The 19,486-nt window shown below is 50.0% G+C and overlaps 1 protein-coding gene across 1 annotated transcript in view; it reads left to right on the forward strand.

Moving 5' to 3' along the window:
- The window catches only part of ITGB5 (integrin, beta 5), a 60,185-nt gene extending 41,828 nt beyond the window's left edge, over positions 1–18,357 (forward strand). The window contains exons 10-14 of the mRNA XM_009327134.1: positions 11,128–11,350; positions 12,063–12,166; positions 15,732–15,848; positions 17,016–17,182; positions 17,772–18,357. Coding sequence (XP_009325409.1) covers positions 11,128–11,350; positions 12,063–12,166; positions 15,732–15,848; positions 17,016–17,182; positions 17,772–17,867 — 707 coding nt within the window. The 3' untranslated portion in view covers positions 17,868–18,357. The remainder of the gene's footprint in view (positions 1–11,127; positions 11,351–12,062; positions 12,167–15,731; positions 15,849–17,015; positions 17,183–17,771) is intronic.
- Positions 18,358–19,486: the final 1,129 nt, after the last annotated feature.

Here is a 19,486-nt window from a genome sequence, read left to right on the forward strand (position 1 = left end):
CAACATTTTGGGGATTGCTCAAGTGGTGATTTGGAAAACGTTTCCACAGGTGATGAAGGAACTGTGGAAGAGCCCGCTGCTGCTGTCACATGTGGGATGTTGGCTTTTAGGTCTCACTCGGCAATCGGAGCCAGTGGCCGAGCCCTGGGGTTGTCCCTCGCTGCTTCTCACGGTGCCTTCCAAAAAGGTCAGGTCAGGCCGTGCTTGGCCTGGGGGCAGTGAGCTCTGAGAGCAACACTCGAAACCTCTCAGCCTTTAACTAGGAATGTCATTGAGAAACTCTCTGCTCTTTGCACAGTGTGAAGAGGATGAGAAACCACAGGGGCGCGTACGGGACGTGCTTACCCGCTGCGGGCAGCCCGCAGTGCCCCGCACTTGCATCCTGCCCTGCGCCAGGGTGGCACCTTCTGCAATGGGAAGCAGGGACGCCCAGCCCTGGGCTGCCAGATAATTGGAAAGGGTGGAGAAGAGACTCCCCAGGAGCTGTGCAAGCAGCTGGCTGGTTTTAGCATCCCTCTTTAACAGTGCTTGAATTTGCCTTACAAGCAAGGGGTTCTTGAGCATCAACCACTTTTATTTGGAGGGCTGTGGCGAGGCAGGGAAATGGGGGCATTCACGCCTTGTCAGTGTGTTACTGTTGACCACTGATACATGTCACTGCCTGTTAGTGGACTGCTTGTTATCTGTAACAGAGAATTCAGGGGGGATTTTTATTTAAAACACACCCTCTACCAATGGTTTCTGGGTCGCGTGGATGGGCTTTGGCTCGGGCACAAGCTCCCTCCTCTTGGCAGCCCTAAGTTGAGAGAGACGGATACCTGGTAAACCACCGCCTTCGAAGTGACCTGTCCTTAATGTTGTCTTGTTGGCATCTGTGCAGCCAACCTCTCACTCCCTACGGCTCCTTCGCTCTTTGCAGGTCTCTCTGCCTTAAGCTACCAAATTCAGCAGCATGTCCCATGTGGTTCCGGGTGTGCTCATCTCCAGGAGCCGTGGCTCATAGCCCTGGTGCAGAGCAGGGCTGAGAGCTGGGTGGGAGGCGTTTGCATCCCAAATTTCATCTTCATGAAGTCTCTATTTCGCTGGCATGCAAATCCTCAGTAGCCTTTTGGAGGAGCATGGGGGTGACTCAGTGCATGTGTTTCCTCACATCTCCAGTCCTGGAAGGCTCCTGAAACCTCCCCGCCGCTTCCCCCTGGGGCATCATTTCCACCCTTCCCCAATCTCTCTCTTCTGCTTCCCCTCTGAATTTATTTTTTCCTCTTTAACCTGGTTTCTCTTCTCTTTCCAATTTAATCCTGAGACATGTGCTGCTCTCCTCCGAGAGCGTGCACCTCCCCATCCTGCTCTGTGCCCATTCAAAAGGCTGAGGATCCCAAGGGGTTCAAATGGCCACTGGGCTGGGGCAATCGGCACAGGGTGACCCTCGCCTGCTGGCCACGACCTGTGAAAGCATGGCCAGTGCTAACAGCTGCAGTGTGTAAAAATGCCCAGTTCCCCTCTGATTGCTCTGCTAATGACCTCCCATGTCACCCGGTGCAGCTGCTGTGGCTCAGGTCAGAGGCGGATGCATTTCAGTGCAGGTAGATGGTTTTAGCTAGAATGCTCTGTGCTTGATGTATATGCTCCTCTGGATTTCTTTCACAATAAATAAATGCAGTATTAGGTATTACACCACCAGGCATTACCGTTACATCGTTGTGTGTTAAATATTGTTGATTGTTTGGGAGTTGGACTTGATGATCCTTACGGGTCCCTTCCAACTCAAGATATTTTATGATCTTTGCATGGATTTCTCACAGGAACACAAATGATATTTCCATTCATGTTTCTGCTCAGTGCTGTGTTTATTCTTCATCTTCCTTTGTGTTTCTGGCAGCAGGCATACCCTGCCTGCCCTGCCTTGCTCACACCACGGGTTTGTGTTGGTTGTTCACACCGAAACAGCATTTGAGTTGGCCTTTCTTTCCCCAGCGGATCGAGTACTGCTTCACCAGAGTTTCCATTCCTGGCACGAAAGGGCAAGGCTGCCTTTTCTTACCCCTCCTTTCCCCCTGCCCGGGACCTCATTGCTGTCAAAGTCTTGCAGCTCTCCCCAAATCTGGCAGCAGCTCCTTGGAGGACCAACCCGCACAGAGCGCTGCTGTTCCTGCCTCTTTTCACTGGGGTTTCTCCTTGTCCTTGAGCAGACCTTTTGCAAGCGTTAATGCATGCTAATGAGGCATTAAATGCCAGGGCAGAATTAAAGAATAAAGAAGTGATGTCTTCGACATCTTTGTGGGAGCCAGAGCTCTGTCTGTGGGTCTCCGCTCTTAAAGCGGCACAGCGTGTGGGTCACAACCGGAGGTGTCATCTGATGGTGCATGCACGTACCCAAACCTCCCTGTCCTGCTGCAGCCACCACCTCCCACAGCCAGAAACCTCCTATCTCAGAAAGTAGAAAGCTCCAAAATAAAAACAAGATGAACTTTGAAAACACAGTGCATCACCTACTCACTCCCAAAAGAGAGAAGATGGTCTTAGAACAAACTTGCTTGAATGCTCTGCCTTTATGGCCGGCGTCCCACTGAGTTTGGTGTTTGCATTTGGTCCTTCTGATGATAGTAATTAACAGAAATAAACATTTGGAAATGAATGCTGTATTTGGGGTTTAGAGGCAGATGAAAGCCTCAAACCAGCAGGTGAGTGAAATTTGGGGTCTCTGCTTTTCTTGTTGGCATGCACTGAGAACCCGTTAATTTTGTTTGGTTTGGTTTAAAAAATTGAATTTAAACAATTGACCTGAAAGGGAAGTGCAGCACAGGCTGCGGGTTTGTTCTTTCTTTTTTCTGTCTTATTTTGAATGAAATTCTGACTTCTTCCAGCTTCTTTGGGAAGGGAGAAATCTGTTCCAAAACCATGGACCTTCGGTGAACTTGCACCAGATTATATGTTTGCATCCAAACACAGAACTGGGCAAGGCTCCCACGGTACTGGATTTTGCAGAGAAAGAATCTCTCTCTGCTCCAGAGCCCACTCCTCTTGATGAGGTCCAGCTGAAAGGACATTCAGCCCATTTGGGTTTCAGCAGGGTGAGAATTAGCCTGCTTTTCATTTGAAGGATGGATCTGAACCATAGAATTTGGCCCTGGAGTTCAGGCATTTGGGATTGTTATGCTTTATTTTGGAGCCAAGTTTTATCTTTAGAACAAATCTGGAGGTTTTTGGGTGGTAGGAGCTGGTAGGAGCCTGCTTGGGCACAGGAGCAGGAAGACGAAGCTTATCCTTCCTGGAGGCACCATGCATCGGTGGAAGGGTTGCAGCACTATAGCTTTTCTCAAGCCCTTTATCTGCATTTCATCTAACTGCGTGCTCACCATATGTCCCCTCATGTTTCTAAATCTTCCTTCACAGTGACAAAAGCTGAAGGCTAAATGTGGAGTTGTATAAGCAGACCTGGGCAAAGAGATGGGCCAAGAAATACGTAAGTGGGGGAGAAGCTCCTGGTTCTGGACCCATGGGTGTTGGTGGTATCTGGGCAGGATTAGGAGAGCCAATTGAAAATGGGTCTTTGCCAAGCGGTTTCCTTTGTCAGGCTTTTTGGGGTGAAAGGAGGGGGAGCTGCAGTTGAGGGGTTTTTGTGCACTTGAAGAGCGTATCTTGTCTGTTAGGGGTTTGCAGATGAAATTCCTTAATGTGCCTGTGGGGCTGAAGAGTTGGCTGGAGCAGGGAGCATCACGGTGGGAGGGGCGTCAGTGTGTCCCATGGGAGACCCAATAAACACCTGCATTGGAGGGGATGGAGGTCTGTGGAAAAGGACAGTGGCATAGAGCCCTTTTTGAGTTAGAGGACTGGAGGGAAACACAGGAGGGGGAAAAAACAGGATTACACACACACATACATACCTTCCTATCTGGCTTAAGGAATAATAAGAATTATTAGCAGTTTCTGCAGTGCCTTCCATGTCAGGTGCTTAAGGGGTGACGAAGCCAAGGGTGAGCGTGTGCCCAATTTGGTGGGATGGTATTTGGACCCATGGCTCAAAGGGAACCGGCGCACCCATCCCAATTGCCCCTGTTCAGGATGAAGCACTGCATCTCTGGGAGGGTCTGGCAGCAGCCCTCGCCCCGTATTGCTCCCTGCATCAGTAGCAGAGCAGGCAGCAAGACCTAAAAGCTCCAGTTCCCAGCTCTGGGTCTCCATCCAAAAGGCCACGTGTGGCAGGCTCAGCTGAAGTGCTAACGTAAGCAAAAGTCAAGAGAGTTGTGGAGTGCTGAGCTTACTTCAAAAAAAAAAAAAAAAAAGGAAGGCTTTATTTTAAGAAATGCAGCTTTAGATCTCCTTCAGGAAATGACTCCTCGCTGCCCGTTTTGGCTTTCTGGTGGATCATCAGCCGTATCTCGTGATTGCGTTTCAGCTCCACTTCTGTAGCAGAGAGAAGGAAAATGAGGGAAGGCTGGCCAGGGCTGCTGCAGGAAATCCGCCTGCCCCGGATCGCTTTCAGCTGCTTTCATGAGACAGCAGTTTCCAAAGCCCTGTTTTCCCTGCCCAGTTCTCATTTAACCCAGAAGTTCCCAAGTGAGTGAGAAATTGGGGGGCTGAGGGTTTTTTTTGTAATGGCAGTGCTGCAACATACGGGATGCTGGCAGTAATGTGGAGCTGGTGATGGGTCTTGTGGTACCCAAGGCTGAGTTAGCAGCTCAAGCATGTATTTATTCCTCTACGTTTGGTTTCATTAGTCTGTATCTCTGATGCTATTTTTGATGATTGATGAGCTCAACCAGTGCTAGGATTGAAATAAAGGCTTATTTAAAGCCTTGTCGATTCTTGGCCAAACCCATATGCTTCAAGATATAAATATCCATTGAAATTAATGCAATGGGAAGATGGGCAGATCCATGGTGTCTGGTGTAAATAACATACAGAAAAGCACTATTTTCTTATTACTAGCCTCTTAGTGTTTGTTTTGTTGTTTCAGTATTGCAGTGTGGATAAATGAGCGTCGGCAAGCTCCCTTCAGTTTACACAGGAACCTTGGACCCTTGACGTTTGTCTGTGTTTATATAGTAACCTTTTCACAAGGAGGTTGTTATGCTCTGTAGGCTTCAGGAGTTGGGGATGCTCCTGCCAGCCTGCTGCCCTTTTTTTCCCTGCCAGACCGGTGTGACCCGGGGAATGGATCCTAAGCCTATCCTCACTATTTAAAATTTCCCAAGCTCTCCCTGACTTCCTACTGGTGCCAACCATCTGGCAGCAGGATGGCGCCGCGGACCTGAGCTGTGCCACAGGCAGGCTGCCTCGCCTTGCCCGGCCTCTTGATCTGCAGTGCTGGCTGCTTTGAGTCATGGAAAGAGATTAGTGGGGAAGTCGATGACTTATTTGCCTAAGCAGGCACTGTGTCTTGCCATAGCCCTTTCCCGAGTGGAAAGGTCTACGTTTTCCAAGTGTTCAAAGCCTCTTCTGCTGCCCTTCCTCCTCCCACTCAAAATGTGCTGTTCCCAGAGCCTCTCCTGCAGACGTCGGACGCTTTCGCTGGGAGATTGGCTAGTCTGGTACAAAACCGATGCTCAAGCAGTGCCTCGTGTCGGTAGGGTTTGAGTGCTTCTTCTTTCATAAACAGATAGTTTTGGTGCCTTCACCCCTAGGGAGCACAAACAACATGTGGCTTCTGCGTCGGGGCTCTCTGGGTGAGCGCAGAGGCCAGGGCTCGTTAAAGGGATGGCACCGGGGAATCTGGAAATTGCTTGCCATAACTTATTTCTCTTAATTGGTTTTCCTGTGGTTTTTTTGTGGTTTTTTTTCAAACTAGTTGTTCAAGTAACCAAAACCGACAAAAGCACAGCATTGTGAAGGTCCTGATCCACAGCCTGGATGTGAGCACGGAGGCACAAAAATAAGTGGCTTGATCTAATGTTAACGAATGCAGTGTGACCTTTCCCCTCCCAAGTGCTCAGAAACCAAGAAACTGGCTTAAAAATCATGAGGATTTTTTTTCCTGTATGGTGGGCACATCAATTTAATTTGCTAGAAGGTGGGAAAAAAAGGAGCGTTGGAGGGGCTTGTTTTCAAACCCTTTCTCCCCCTCCATAAAAGCTGGGATCATTTTTTATTTCTCTCAAAAGAAAGCTGGTATTTTGGCATAATTTTGTGGTCCCCAGAAGTTGGGGGCTTTAGGAAAACCACCTTCTATCAAAAGACCAAGCAACAAGAGCTTTTAGTGCACTGAGTTTCAGACCTCTTGGTGCAGCAGCGGTCAGTGCAATTCCTACAAGGCAAACTCAGTTATTGCAGAGGGCAGACGGGCCGCTGAGCGCTCGGCCACTGTGGGGTCCCACTTTGCAGCCTGCTGTCAGGAAGCCCGGGATGAAATCAGGGTCAGAGGCTGGAATTTTCTGCCAGAAGCTGCTAGCCCGATTTCTGCTTGCCGGCAATGAATGCGCTTGGGGACTGGAGCCACAGCACGCAGCGCTGGTGTCGGGCTGCCAAGCCGGGTTTGCGCAGTGCCGGGGTGAGGGCGGAGGGGATTTGGTCTGCGGCTGTCATCCCGGCGGGCAGCTGAGGGGAGAGGCAGAGGTGGCTGGGGTGAAACGAGGACGGCTGGATGTCCTGCCAAAAGCCACCTGAGTGACAGCGAGATGTGCGGCCCAGCTGGGGCATGGCAGTGGGATGGGGATGTATTTCGGGGCGGAGGGACCAGCTGGGCTGCGGGTCTCAGTCCACCTCGGTGGCCTCCTTGGGAAGAGGTTGCCTCCAAGCAGCGATGCACCCCGTGGCTCCTGCCCCAGTGGAGCCCAGACTAGTCCAAACCTAGTCTGGGGACTGCTCTCCCCCGCCAGAAGCATTGCTTTCCTCTGCTACACCCTCCCAGCGTGTTTCTGCAGTCTCCCTGACATGTGTTTCGTGTTAGCCACCCCAAAAATCAAGAGCTGGCTGGAAGGTATGTTATCAAATTCAGAGGGAGCATTTCATTTCCCAGTTAGATCTGGGTCTTTTAAACATCTAAGCTCATCTCATTTCAGGGATGAGAACAGAAGAAAACATCTCTTGTTATGTTTGGAGAACATAATTAATTGTCTTTTGGCTTCACAAACCAGCTTTAATAGAGAACATGCAAACTCAAAGTGTTCAAGGAGGTTAAAACCCAGGGTAATGTCCTGCACCATGAGACTTCTGCTGGTGCAGAAGTGTCTTGAAACACACCATCCTCGAGGATGCATTTTCATCTTGGAAATGAAACTGGGAAGTGAAACTAGGTTCATCATTGGCATGGTGGTGGAAGGCTTCCTGCAGGCATGATTTTACATGGCATAGAGATTGCTTAACCGTATCAGCTTTGCATGTGACCGTAGGATAGCTGAGACTGGAAATGTGCAGCACATTTTGCTGTGAAATATGAGTACCAGCTAGCACTCTGCATGCTGCAAACCTCAGCTCTGGGTCACCGTCCCCAAAAGATTCGCTGTGACCAGCATGCCACGTTGCCTTGGGGCTCCTCTCAGGTTTTGTCCTGAGCAAGGGGACGGAGTGGATTTCCATCTCTGGTGCTCCAGGTGGACGTTGATAACCGGGATGACTCTTGTCATGCCCATATGAGAAATAAATGTATCCCACTCACCACGTTTCTCCAGTCTTCAGGCTGTGTGGGAGATAAAAGGAGAGCACCAGAAGTGGAGCTCACGGTGACTGCAGGAGTGGCCCCTCTTTCAAGCTGATGCAGGCAGTGAGATTGTAACATCTTTGCCGTTAAAGGTCAACATGGAAATTCCCACTCTTGGCACATTCCCCATGATGATCTTCAGCCAGTGACTTCTTGCACATTGAGCCAGTGTGGCCGAGGCAGAAAACACATTTCAACATGTTTTTAAATTTTAAGCTCACACCCCACACTTAGTCACCCTCATATATAAGGGCTTTTTTCTTCATCCACTTCAATAAACAAAACCGTTTGCTTTAAGATGCTGTTTCTTAAATTTTCCAGCCGCAGTAGTTTAATAGGATGCATTATTTGGAAATGGCTGTTTCCCTTCCCCGGGACAGTCATTCCAGGCTCAATCTCCAGCCTGCAAGGGCCTGGAAGGAATGTGCAGGCTTTCTAGCCTCCTATACTGGCCTGGCACTGATAGCTTTAAAAACTGAACCATTTAATGAGCAATAACACTTCCAGAGATGGATTTGCAATGGATTCGCATCTTGTGCTGGGCTCTGTGGTGTCCAGGGGGGACCAAGCTAAGGCTGACGATGCAGGGGCTCTGCCCCTCTGCCCAAGAGCAGGGGGGTGGCTCCCACCCAGGTCGGGACCATGGGGTGTTGTGAATGCAATCGGCTTGCTTCTCTTGGACCTCACAGCTCAAATTCAAGCATGAGCACATTTACTAAATGCCATATACACAGAGCCCCAATGCCAGCTGCTTTGGATTCCTTGAAATAGTGCCTGTTTAAGAAAACTGCGATTTATAGCTAATTTGGACACATGCGTTGCCATGGAGGCACCAAACTTGCTGTGTGCAAGAGCCTGATCGCCTGAATTAATTGTGAATAAAAGCCAGCCACCCCATTCGGTTCGGTGGTGAAGCAGAGGGAGCGGGAGGTCCCTGCTCTGCAGCTGCGCCCCGAGCAGCAGCGGTGGTGGATGTAGCTGTGTCCATGGGCTCAAAACCAGAGCTTTGTAGGGAAGGGGCAAACCAAACCTGCCTGTACAGATGTGTCTGGGGAAAGGGCAAGGCTGTCGTCGTGAAGGCAGGCAGAGCAAGGGATTTTTAATCTCCATCAGATGTAGGCAGGGAAGGAGGTCACCTCTAGAGATCTTGTAAACATAACCTCCTCTGTCTAGTAATGTTTGAGTTTGCAGGCTGGATCCAAAGCAAACAGGGAGTGTGCAAAAGAGGCTGTAGGAGTACAACTTGTGATGTGCTGGGACATATGAGATGCCCTGTAAAACAGAAGGTGTTTCCATGAGTTTTGGCAAGGGATATAGCCTGACGGTCCACAGCCTCTCTGGTAATCTTGGAATGATGGGAGAGGCAGGGAGATCAGCGGTTTTGTGCCAGTGAAAGGAGCGTGTATATAATTTATCTTGTCTGAGGCACTTGAGGCTGTTTCCAGTGGGAAAGCTGAGCTGTAATTAGGTGGCTGATGAGCCTCGTATACAAACTCTTCAGCTCTATAAACTATGCCTTCAAAGCCATCCCTTCTCTTAGGGACCAACCAAGGAGGAATTTGAGCAGTATTTCCAGTGAGCTGATGGATGCCTTTCTGAAACCAGATGCTCAGCAGCCAGCCACTCCACTTACCGTCACTGAGAGCCTTTAAGCCTGTTGACTTTCTCAGCCCGTCACTAAACCCCATAGTTGTAAGGGGATGCTTCGGTAGAGGAAAACCCTTACTGGATCAGTTTCTTCATCCATCTTCTCTGCTGTGAGCTGCCCTGAGCTACTCCCTGGGGAGGGTTCAGCTGGTCCCAGCAAACCTTCATGGTACTGGCTGGGATGTAGAGGTCTTCCTTGGACACAGGAGATGGTGCTTGTGGATTTAATATTTTTTTTAAGGATTTTTAAGTTTTTTGGGAGTACTTCCTAAGTAAAGCTGTGAGGAAAGCAGGGTAGGAAAGACCTTATGCAATGGTCAACCTGATAGGTTTTTTGCTGCTAAACTCTGGGTTCAAACCCAGCAAGGAAGCGCTGCTCCATTCCCATCTTCATTTCTCTCGATGTAGACAGAGAAAGAAGAGATTAATTTGTACAAAACACCAGCCAGCCCAGTAAACGTAGAAGCCCTCACAGGAGCCCCCTCTTTTATACCATTTTGAAGGCCGAGCAGTAATACTGATCCCCAGAGCTCAGGGTCCATAGTGAGCAGGGAAGCGTAGAGGAGGAGAAAACTTCTTGCTGAGTGGTGTGGCCTGGAGAAGGCTAGGCTGGAAGTGTGGCTTGGGCCCCTCATTTACTGGCACAGTGGCTGTGCTAGCAAAATCCGATGCCGTAGCAAGACCGAGCAGAAAACTGCCCGCAGTCTGGCTGTGCTGCCTCCTGTCTGGCTCATGCGGTGAGCAGCCAGATCGCATCGACTCTGCCACATCCTCTGGTGCCCTAAAGTATTTGTCTGCCCGGTGCCGTGCCTTTGAGACAGACACATCTGGTTTGAGAAGCAGTATTTCAAAAGCTGCTGCCAGAGACCATTCGTCAGCCTGAATACTTTTGCTACTCCAGTAGCAGTGGAAATCATGCTATTAAACCGCACATAACCCTCCTAGCTTAGTTGGAGCCTTCAGGTGGGCACACGAGTGAAGCTGAGTGATGCTTAGGAAGCATTGGGGACTGAGTGACAGACATGCTGCTCACCTTCTGTGGAGGTGAGAGGTGTAGCGCTCTGCAAAGCCCAGTTACACAGTGCTGGGCACCAGGAGGCAGAGGTGGGGAATATCCACTCTGCGGGTAAGAAAGGCTCATGACAACACACTGCTGAAACATGCTCTCAGGTGTCAATGTTTGCTTGGTGGTGTCAAACACCGAATGGGGGTGAAGCAGGAGGGTGCAAAAGGGCACCCTGAAAAGAGAGGGATACTTGGGAACCCTCATCTGGAGAGAGGAAAATCAGAGTAACAAGTTTGACACCTGGCCGGAGCATGCAATCTCTACCAGCTAATCACGTTTGGGCTCTGCAATAGTAGGTGGTTGTTTCTCACGTGGACCCGCTCATTTTGCTGCCCTCCACCCGCAGAAGGATGACAGTGCTATGCTGAGCAGGGGTCTCAGGGTGGAATTCACCTCCCCCAGCTGCAGGCTGTGTCTGCTCGAAGGGAGCTGCCCTGTTCTCCCCATGGTCACCATCACTGCTGGTACCTCCCAAGGGCAGTTTGTGCCCCTGTCCTGGCCACCTGGTCCCACCTAGGAAGGGAGAGGTGCCCATTTGTCTTGAGCGACTACAGAGGGAAGTTGGAGGAGCTGTGAGTAGGTATTTTTTACTGCTAAATGTAGATAATTATTTGATATCTAGGTGTTTCCCATCGCCGTCTGTTTGAGGCTCTGCCAAATAAGGTCTCTCTGGCAGCTTTTCCTGCTGGGCTGCTGGTCCCTCCTGCGCAGGGGCAGCTGCAGCACCCGGTGCTGGCCCGGGATGCTGCTGACGCCTCCTCCCTGCTCTCGCCTTCAGGCCATGGAGAGTGTCACTGCGGAGAGTGCAAGTGCCACGCCGGTTACATCGGGGACAACTGCAACTGCTCCACTGAGACGGACAGCTGTGTTTCCAGCGACGGGCAGATGTGCAGCGGCAGGGGCACCTGCGTCTGTGGGAAGTGTCAGTGCACTGAGCCGGGGGCTTTTGGAGAGACGTGTGAGAAGTGTCCCACCTGCCCAGGTGTCTGTAGCACTAAGAGGTACTCACGGGGGGGTTCAGGAGGGAATTCTCACTGGTAGGATGGGCTGCTCTTTGGTTCCTGGGAGACTTTTCAGCTAAGGAATTATCCCCGCTTCATTAAACAGGGTTGATTAGCCCTAGGCAAGCGTGCTGCCACTCAGAGCCCATGCTAAGCAACCTGAGAGTATCCCAGGCAGAGAAGCAACAAGTGTTGCTGCCCAAGTCCTCATGGAGGTTCACATCCCCATTCATTTCCAGTGCTGTCCAGCTCTGCAGGAAAGGATGGCAACCCCAGTTTTGCTGCACCCTGAGCTGCAAACATCCAGGCCTAGAGAGCTGCAAGCTGCAGAGGAGGGGAGGACAGGGATGACTGCCTGCCTCACAGCAACAGAGGTGTCCTGGGCATCAGCCTCAGACTGGCGCAGAGCAGCAATGCTGTCTACCTTGATCTCAGGCAGGATGGATTTTGCAGTAGCTGACGTGCAGCTCCTGACATCCAAAGGGCAAATAGACCCAAACCTACCAGCTGTTTTGCACCTTCATTGAATCCACCCCTAGAATAAATCCATCCTTGAGATGGAGATGCTTGGCCCTGAAGTTGCACTTTCCTTGTGGTCCAGATGTGCAGCCTCCAGACCAACACCCAGGGAGTCCCTTTCTGAGGGGTGAATCTCTATGTTCCTGCAGCTTCTGACGGGTGCTTAATCTTCCCTCTGTGTATCTTTCTGCAGGGACTGCATTGAATGCAAGCTGTTTAACTCAGGAAGACTGGCTGATAACCAAACCTGCCAAAAGCACTGCAAGGATGAGATCATCACCACTGTGGATGTTCTCGGTAAGTAGGCAGCAGGAGGACTGCAAATCGTGGGAGCCAGCGACTGTGGCATTGAACTGCTCTTAACCAGACCAAGACATATCTGTAAAGAAAGCCTCAAGGAACACTTAGTATTTAGAAATGTATGCATGTATGTAGTACGTATATGTGGTATGCGTGACCCTCTCTCCAGGCTGTAATCTATATTGAAGTAAAAAACCATTTGATTTTAAAACCACATCTAACCACCACCATCAGTGCAAGGAGCAGAGAGTGGGACGAGATCAGATGAGACAGAAGATTAGATGAGCCATGAGAGAGTGCAAAAGGACAAAGTGTCACCCAAAAAAAGGCATTCTCTAATCTTCTGGGGATTCATCTTGAAAGAAGTGAGCTTTTAAGAGAAAGCAAAGCTGTTTTGGAGACAATGAGTTCTGCTTTGTGGAACTGACTGCTAAAAGTCCCCCTGGCAAGCTCCTCTCCTGCTCTTTGTATCCTCTTCTAGAGGTCACCCCACACATGCATCCCTCAGCAGATGACTTTATCCCCCTTATTTTCAAGCTCCATTCTAGGAGTCCCTGTTTGCTATTTAGGGGAGTAGAGGGGATCCAAACTTGCGACGGCTTTAATTGCAATCCTGACCCTGGCCTTAGCAATATCCCTTGGAGGGAGGGATGGAGATCAAGCAGGGATAAATTACTGTCCACATCTGACATTTCCTTCTCTTCCCATAGTTTATAGAGGTAGGAGTGCTCTACCTTGCTCGCCCTTTCTCTCCCTTCCTCTCGAGCTGCCTGCAAGCAATGTTTTTCCCATTGACTCTTCTCACATCCAGTGTCTAGCTTTTAAATTATGACCAGTGGGGTTTCCTACCTTCCCCTTTGGGAGACTTGCTCTTGTTCTCTCCATCCTCCCTGCAGTTTACCGGGGAGTGCACCTACACCAGCACACTGCAAGAGGTTACAAGGCACTTCCAAACCACACAAAGCTCCTTTCTGATGCCTGGCTGGCCTGTGTTTCTTAGAAGCCAGCAAATACTGGGGATTAAAGCTCAACTCTCCTGCCTGGCTGTTGCACCATGCCAAAGCCAGCTTTTGTGCTGACTGCACTGTGGGAGGTGAGGCTGGGCTGCGGTTTGCCAACCCCCCGCATGGTTTTCAGAGAAAAACACAGCCAAATTTCTGTTTTAAGACATTTTGGGGAATTACGCTTATTCTTCTGTTGAACAACTGCAGTCAGATGGGTGGGTGGTGCTAAGCTCTTGGGAGCTCAGGGCGCTCTGCAGCTTGGAGATCTGGGCTGCTAGAGAAAGAGTTAAAGCAAAATATTCCTAGAGAAAGTGCTTGGGGACTATGGACTTCTTCACAGGCAGACTCAGCCAAATCCTGGTCTTCAAGCGCTTTTGTGTTATGTAGCACATGTTAAAAGTCGCTGCTGAGAGGCCGAACACCGATATTTGTCACAGAAGACATAGGTCTGCATTGTCCTGGCAGTGGAGGATGGGACTTCCTTAAATATTGAGTTGGAATGAACACACCCTGGAAGATCCCAAGTGCCTTTTGGCTCTGGGTATGAAGCAGCCAGTGCTTCAAAGCTTTGTAGAGCAGAGGCACCTATCGTTGGACTCATGAGCCAGAATGATGCCTTGTGGGAGGCTTATATGACTTGCATTGGACTCTGCAGGATCTCCTTCGCTTCTGCAATATTGCGTTTCCATTCCTGATGGTTCCAGAGAGGAGCTTTCAACACGAGAGGAACATGACAGGTCCAGCACTGAGCTGAACCTGCCAACAGTACACATCAGTGGACCTCAACACTCAGTGGGGCCATCACACCTCTCTCTGTGGACGTGTGATCTCTGAAACCTAGTGAAGACTAACAGAGATCATTACTATCGAGACTTTAATCACTGTATCTTTTAGCAGATTAATGGTGCAAGGACAGGATTGAAAGCAGCTGGGCCTGGAGGAACTAAGATTTGCTGCTCAACTCAGAAGGGCGTTAGTCAAGAAACATGGAAGTTTTATCTATGTTAATCTAATTAGTACTTTGCTTTGTAACAGTCAGCACTTCTCCAGCCCTGCTTTGATTCCACTGTGTAGGTAGAGCAGGTTTTCCCGTCCTAAGGTAGGAACAGCTGAGGTTTGTCCACACCAGGAACCTCATCAGGACTCCCCAGAGGGGCAGTTCCATCTGGGCTCAGAGCTGTTGAAATGGAGGGTATTAATCTTTCGACTGAAAGCAGGTCAAAGGCATTGAAAGGAAAGACAAACAGACAGGAGAGAGATAAGGGGCTGGAATAGCAGTGGTCATTAACGCGATCATTTTTCAGTGTGACAGACAGGCACGGATACGAGTGAGGAGGAGAGCCGTGGGAAGCATTTTCCAAGTGCCTAAGCCAAGGTCACGTCTTTGCCAGCCAATAGCACCAGGTGCCCATATCCCTTCCTCTCCCGTGAAACTCTCAGCCCATGCAGGCCTACAGAGATGTGCTCCTGCAGAGGTACCTGGCATGGACGGAGATGTTGCCCCATCTCCCTCCAGGCTCTGTCCCTGCAGCAGGGACACCCCATGAGCTGTGGCCATGCAGGGCGGTGGCTCTGCTGAAATCACTGCTGAAGCTAGAGCTGCAAACCTCAGATGATGGCTTTGCTGAAATTTTGGAATGGCTTTTGTGAAGCAGCTTTCCTCAGGAAGCTTCTTATAGTGACCAGAGCAGCGACAGGCTCTGCCTGGTGCTACAGTATGTTAAACAGGCAAACAAACAGCACCCGTATGGCCATGGGAATCAAGTAGTCTCATTTCTTGCAACTCCCCCATCTCCGCATCCTCCCCTCCAACCAGCTCCTCCCTTCCCCCTCCCTCCCTCCTCCCCTCCCCATTTTTCTCTTCTATCTCACTCTTTAAAAACAAACTTCTCAACTGTTTCCGGAGCTGGAGTCATTCAGCACAGCTGGAGCACGAGCCAGCCATGGGCTGCTGCTGCTGCTGGCCCCGTCTGTGTCCTCGCAGGCTGAGTCTGTGCCCCTCGCTTCCTCTTCAGCTTCCACTCTTCAAGACATTTAGCAAATTAAGAAGAAAATGGCATTTATTGCCAAAGCAGACTTGTGCGAAGGAAGAGTATGTGTATGTGTGAAGTTGCATCTGTTTGCCATGCAGCGTTTGCCGAGTGCCACATTTTCTCAAGCAGTAAGTCTGGGCGCTGCTCAGTTACAGTTTGCACAAATTGTGGTCAAACTGTGCTGCTTTCCAGGCTCGGTCCCCGTTCCTCCACTCCCTGGCACCCGTGGGAAGCCCTGCTCAGCTTGCAGAGGAGAATTGTGCTAATTCCTAATATTAAACCTGCCAACTAAGTCAACCAAGTGCCATACTGCAGCTTTAGACATACCCTGTTAGAAAGGGGGCCTAGGTCAAAATCAGGGGAATACACGGCATCGCAAATTGTTGGGAGGGGATTAGCTTAATAAGAAGAAGGTGTTGGAAGCATTTGTGTAAGAAATTAGGATACAAGAGTTCTGCAGTCTTTAGGAATTTTTTTTCATATAAAAAACAAAATAAAACTCTGTGACTCTGCATCTCATTCCAGACACGGATGACCCGAACGCGATCCTCTGCGCCTACCCAGTGAACAACTGTGTCATGAAGTTCACCTACTTGGAGCTTGCCAGTGGGAAATCCAACCTCACCATCCTCAAAGAGCCAGGTTGGCCCTCCCTTGGGTTTCCTTTTAATAGCACAGGCTGCCTCGTGAGAGGTGACAGCCTGCTGGTGGGCAGAAAGGCTGGTTTCACGGCCTGCACGAAGGCATGTGCAAGCAGATGAACCAGGGTGATTTAAAAAAATTAGGTGTGTTACAGTGCTGAAACCCAGCTCCAAATGCTCCCAACTCAGTAAAAAAGGACTCCGACCAAGAATGAAACATGCACCTGAGCCACCAGCATTGCTAGCAAGCGGCTGAAGGGCTTCCTGCCAGCTCAGGATGCTGAAATTAAACCCAGTCTATTTACGTTGCAAAATGCATGCCATGTACTGATTTGGTGATATAGCCACTGTGAGCAAAAAAAATCAGAAGGGGACACCTGGTGCTGCTGCTGTTTAAGTCGGGTTGTTAGGAAATCCCCACACCACCTATGGATTCCTGCGTTTCCAAAGAGCTCTGGTCCAGGCAGCGTAAGGGCTGTGTGTCCCTGCTCCCCTCCCCAGGCTGCTGCAGACAGCTGTGCTTCCCAGCATTATTTTAATCACATGCAATGCAGTTTCTCAAAGAAAACCCCACATGGTGTTGTAGGACAAGCTGGCGAGCACCCAGAAGTAGCTTCTCGTGATCTGCTCTGGTCCTCCGAGGCACAGGCTAATATGGGAAAGACTGAGATACTGCTCGTTTTATTTTATTTGTGCTGCGACTTGCACTTAATTGAAAGACCAGTTGATTAGCTGACAGTTAATGTACTTATTTAAAGTGCCTAGTGATCACCTGTCTCCATGTGGGCCAGAAGCTGAGCTGGCTTTCGCCAGAGGCACCTTAACCCTCTGTGTCCCACGTGGGTCACCCGGCATTAAAACCAGGTGTCACTGTTGGACGGTGGCACTGCAGCACTGCTCTTCCCCCGAAGCGCTACGTGACATCCCGGCTCCGGTGACGTCCATGAGAGCTGTGCCTTTGACCTGCCTCTAGCCAGGAATTTATTTAATAAAAAAAAACTCCCTTTGGTTTCAGAGAGGACTGTTGCTTTTTTTAATTTAGTCACTGCTTCTAGCGCTGCCCTGAGGTCACTTGCTCAGTGGCTGCAGTCCAGATCATTACATCCCAGTATCCTGATCCGGGATACACTCGCACCAGAGCTAATTACCTTCTCCCCCTTGTTACCAGCGTGCAGCTCAGCCCCCAGCGCTGTGACGATCGTGCTGGCGGTGATCGGCAGCGTGGTGCTGATCGGCATCATCCTGCTGGGGCTCTGGAAGCTGCTCGTCACCATTCACGACAGACGGGAGTTTGACCGATTCCAGAGCGAACGCTCCCGGGCCAGATATGAAATGGTGAGCTCGGGGCGGGGGTGCTGCTGGCGTATGGGGGGGGGGACTATTGGGATGCACTGGCAGCAAACAGCTCTGCAGCAATGGAGATGGGTGGGAGGCACGAGGGATGCAGGTCTCCGTGCCCTGTGGTGCCACACAGCAGGGCTTCAGGGTCCGGCACGTGACACTGCCCTTCCCCTTGGCAAGTTACAAATACTCTGCAAAATTATACCCAGCCTTTGGTTTCATCACGTATTTCCCAGCAGTGCTGGAGGATTGAAGGAGGTGGGGGAGTGGGGACCAAGCTCCGACTGTGGTGGCAGCCAGGTTGGTCAGGTCTACGAAGGAGCCCTTCTGGGAGGCTTTAGGTGGGGTTGTCCAGCATTTGAGGGCATTACCTGTGCCTGCAGACGGGACAGAAGGTGGGTCTGATGGATGAACTATGGACAAACAACACTGCTTTTGGATCCGAATGCACATTTCAGTCAAAACCAAATGCAGCGGTATCTCCGAATCAATTGGCACAGGAAGGGGGGATTATGCTCATTTTCACCATGGCATGGACTTTGTTCCTCACCTTTGTTCTTTTTGTCTGCTCATTTCTCCAAAGGCATCCAATCCTCTCTACCGAAAGCCTATTTCCACGCATAACATAGAGTTCACGTTCAACAAGCTCAACAAGTCTTACAATGGTACAGTTGACTGATGGGTTCTGGGCACCTGGGACTGCTGTGGACAATTGCTTGACTCTATGTGCTGCTTCCCCACTTGAAGATGGGATCCTCTTCAGGGGCGAGAATCCCTTACAACAGGACTGGTCGATGACCAAAGCCTGTTATTTGCACAGTAAGGAGAAAAGTCTGGTTCATTCTGGAGGCACGGACGCGAAGGCAAGGCTCCCCGCCTGTGCTGATGGACTCCGAGCCGTGTGTGACTCCATACCCCAGCTTTCTGGATATATTAAACCTGCCAACTAAGTCAACCAAGTGCCATATTGCAGCTTTAGACATACCCCGTTAGAAAGGATGGCTAGGTCAAAAATCAGGGGAACCCACGCCATCTCAAGTTGTTAGGGGGGAATTAGCTTAAAAAGAAGAGGGTGTTGGAAGCATTTGTGTAAGAAATTAGGATACAAGAGTTCTGCAGTCTTTAGGAATTTTTTTTATATAAAAAACAAAATAAAACTATTGTGCATATATGATGCTGTGAGTAAAGTTCATTGTTTCCTTGCTGAACCCCCCACCAAAACAGGGGCTTGCTCCTGCCTGACTGATTTATTAATAGAGCTTTATCGGTCAAAGCATGGGTATAAAAATAGGAGCCGGAGCCGCAGTGACTGCCGCAGAAGGTATGTTGATTTAATACCCTGGTGTTGACCCAGGGCAGGGAGTGCCACAGGGAGCTCCCACTCTGTGCCGGCAGTGTTAAACAGACAGGAAACTGGTGGGAGCCCAGGGAAATGGGAGTTTAGGCTGAGGAAACTAAGCTAAACACCCATTCCTTGGGGTGTGCAAGTAGGCGTCCGGCCTGGGTGCCTGCAGGAGGGCAGCTGGGAGCACACAGCAGCTCACCCAGACCTCTGACTTTTTACTACAGGACCAGAGCTGTGGGGTCCAGCAAAGCCCGGCTGGAAAAGCAGGGGAGCCCTGAGCTTTTGGCTGGAAAGGGAGCTGGATAAAACCCAGTGTTGTTGCTTCACAAGATACATTTTGCTTTGGTTTTGTGGGTTTTTTCCCCAAAAAAACTGTTCCCCTAGCTCCATCTGTTTTCCTCTGGAGCTGGGGTTTGGGTTACCCTGGCTGACAGCTGCAGCTTTAAACCCACACAGACTGCAGCAGGGCTGCAGCCGCTGGCAGGAGAAACCGGAGCAATTGCTACTGCCTGCTTTTTTTTTTCTTTTTCCTTTTTTTCTTGTCTCTTCGCCCTGAACACATCATGCAATAGTCAGCTGAAGGAAGCTTGCCAGGGAAAAGCAAAAACAAATGGTGTTCATTGTTTTGACTTGCTTTTCTCATTGGAAAAGGGCCATGGGCCCATCCTTCCGGATTTATTTTTTTTTTATTATTTGTTTTTGCCTCTATAAACAGAAGCTCTTATTTGCTCAGTATAACCAGCTCTCCTTCGAGAAGTTTATGGTCCCCCCTCTTCCTACCAGCAGTACTGAAGAAACGCAGCAGACCACACCAAAAATAGCTCGGAACAGGGATTTTTAGGAGTGCAGCAAGTGGCACACTGGCAGCATCAACGCTGATCGGGGGCAGTAAAAAACCCAAGACCCCAAATAAATTAAATCTGTGCTCTGTCTTCCCACTTGATTCCACTAAA

Source organism: Pygoscelis adeliae, unplaced genomic scaffold (assembly GCF_000699105.1).
Source record: "Pygoscelis adeliae isolate BGI_AS28 unplaced genomic scaffold, ASM69910v1 Scaffold227, whole genome shotgun sequence".
NCBI lineage: Eukaryota > Metazoa > Chordata > Aves > Sphenisciformes > Spheniscidae > Pygoscelis > Pygoscelis adeliae.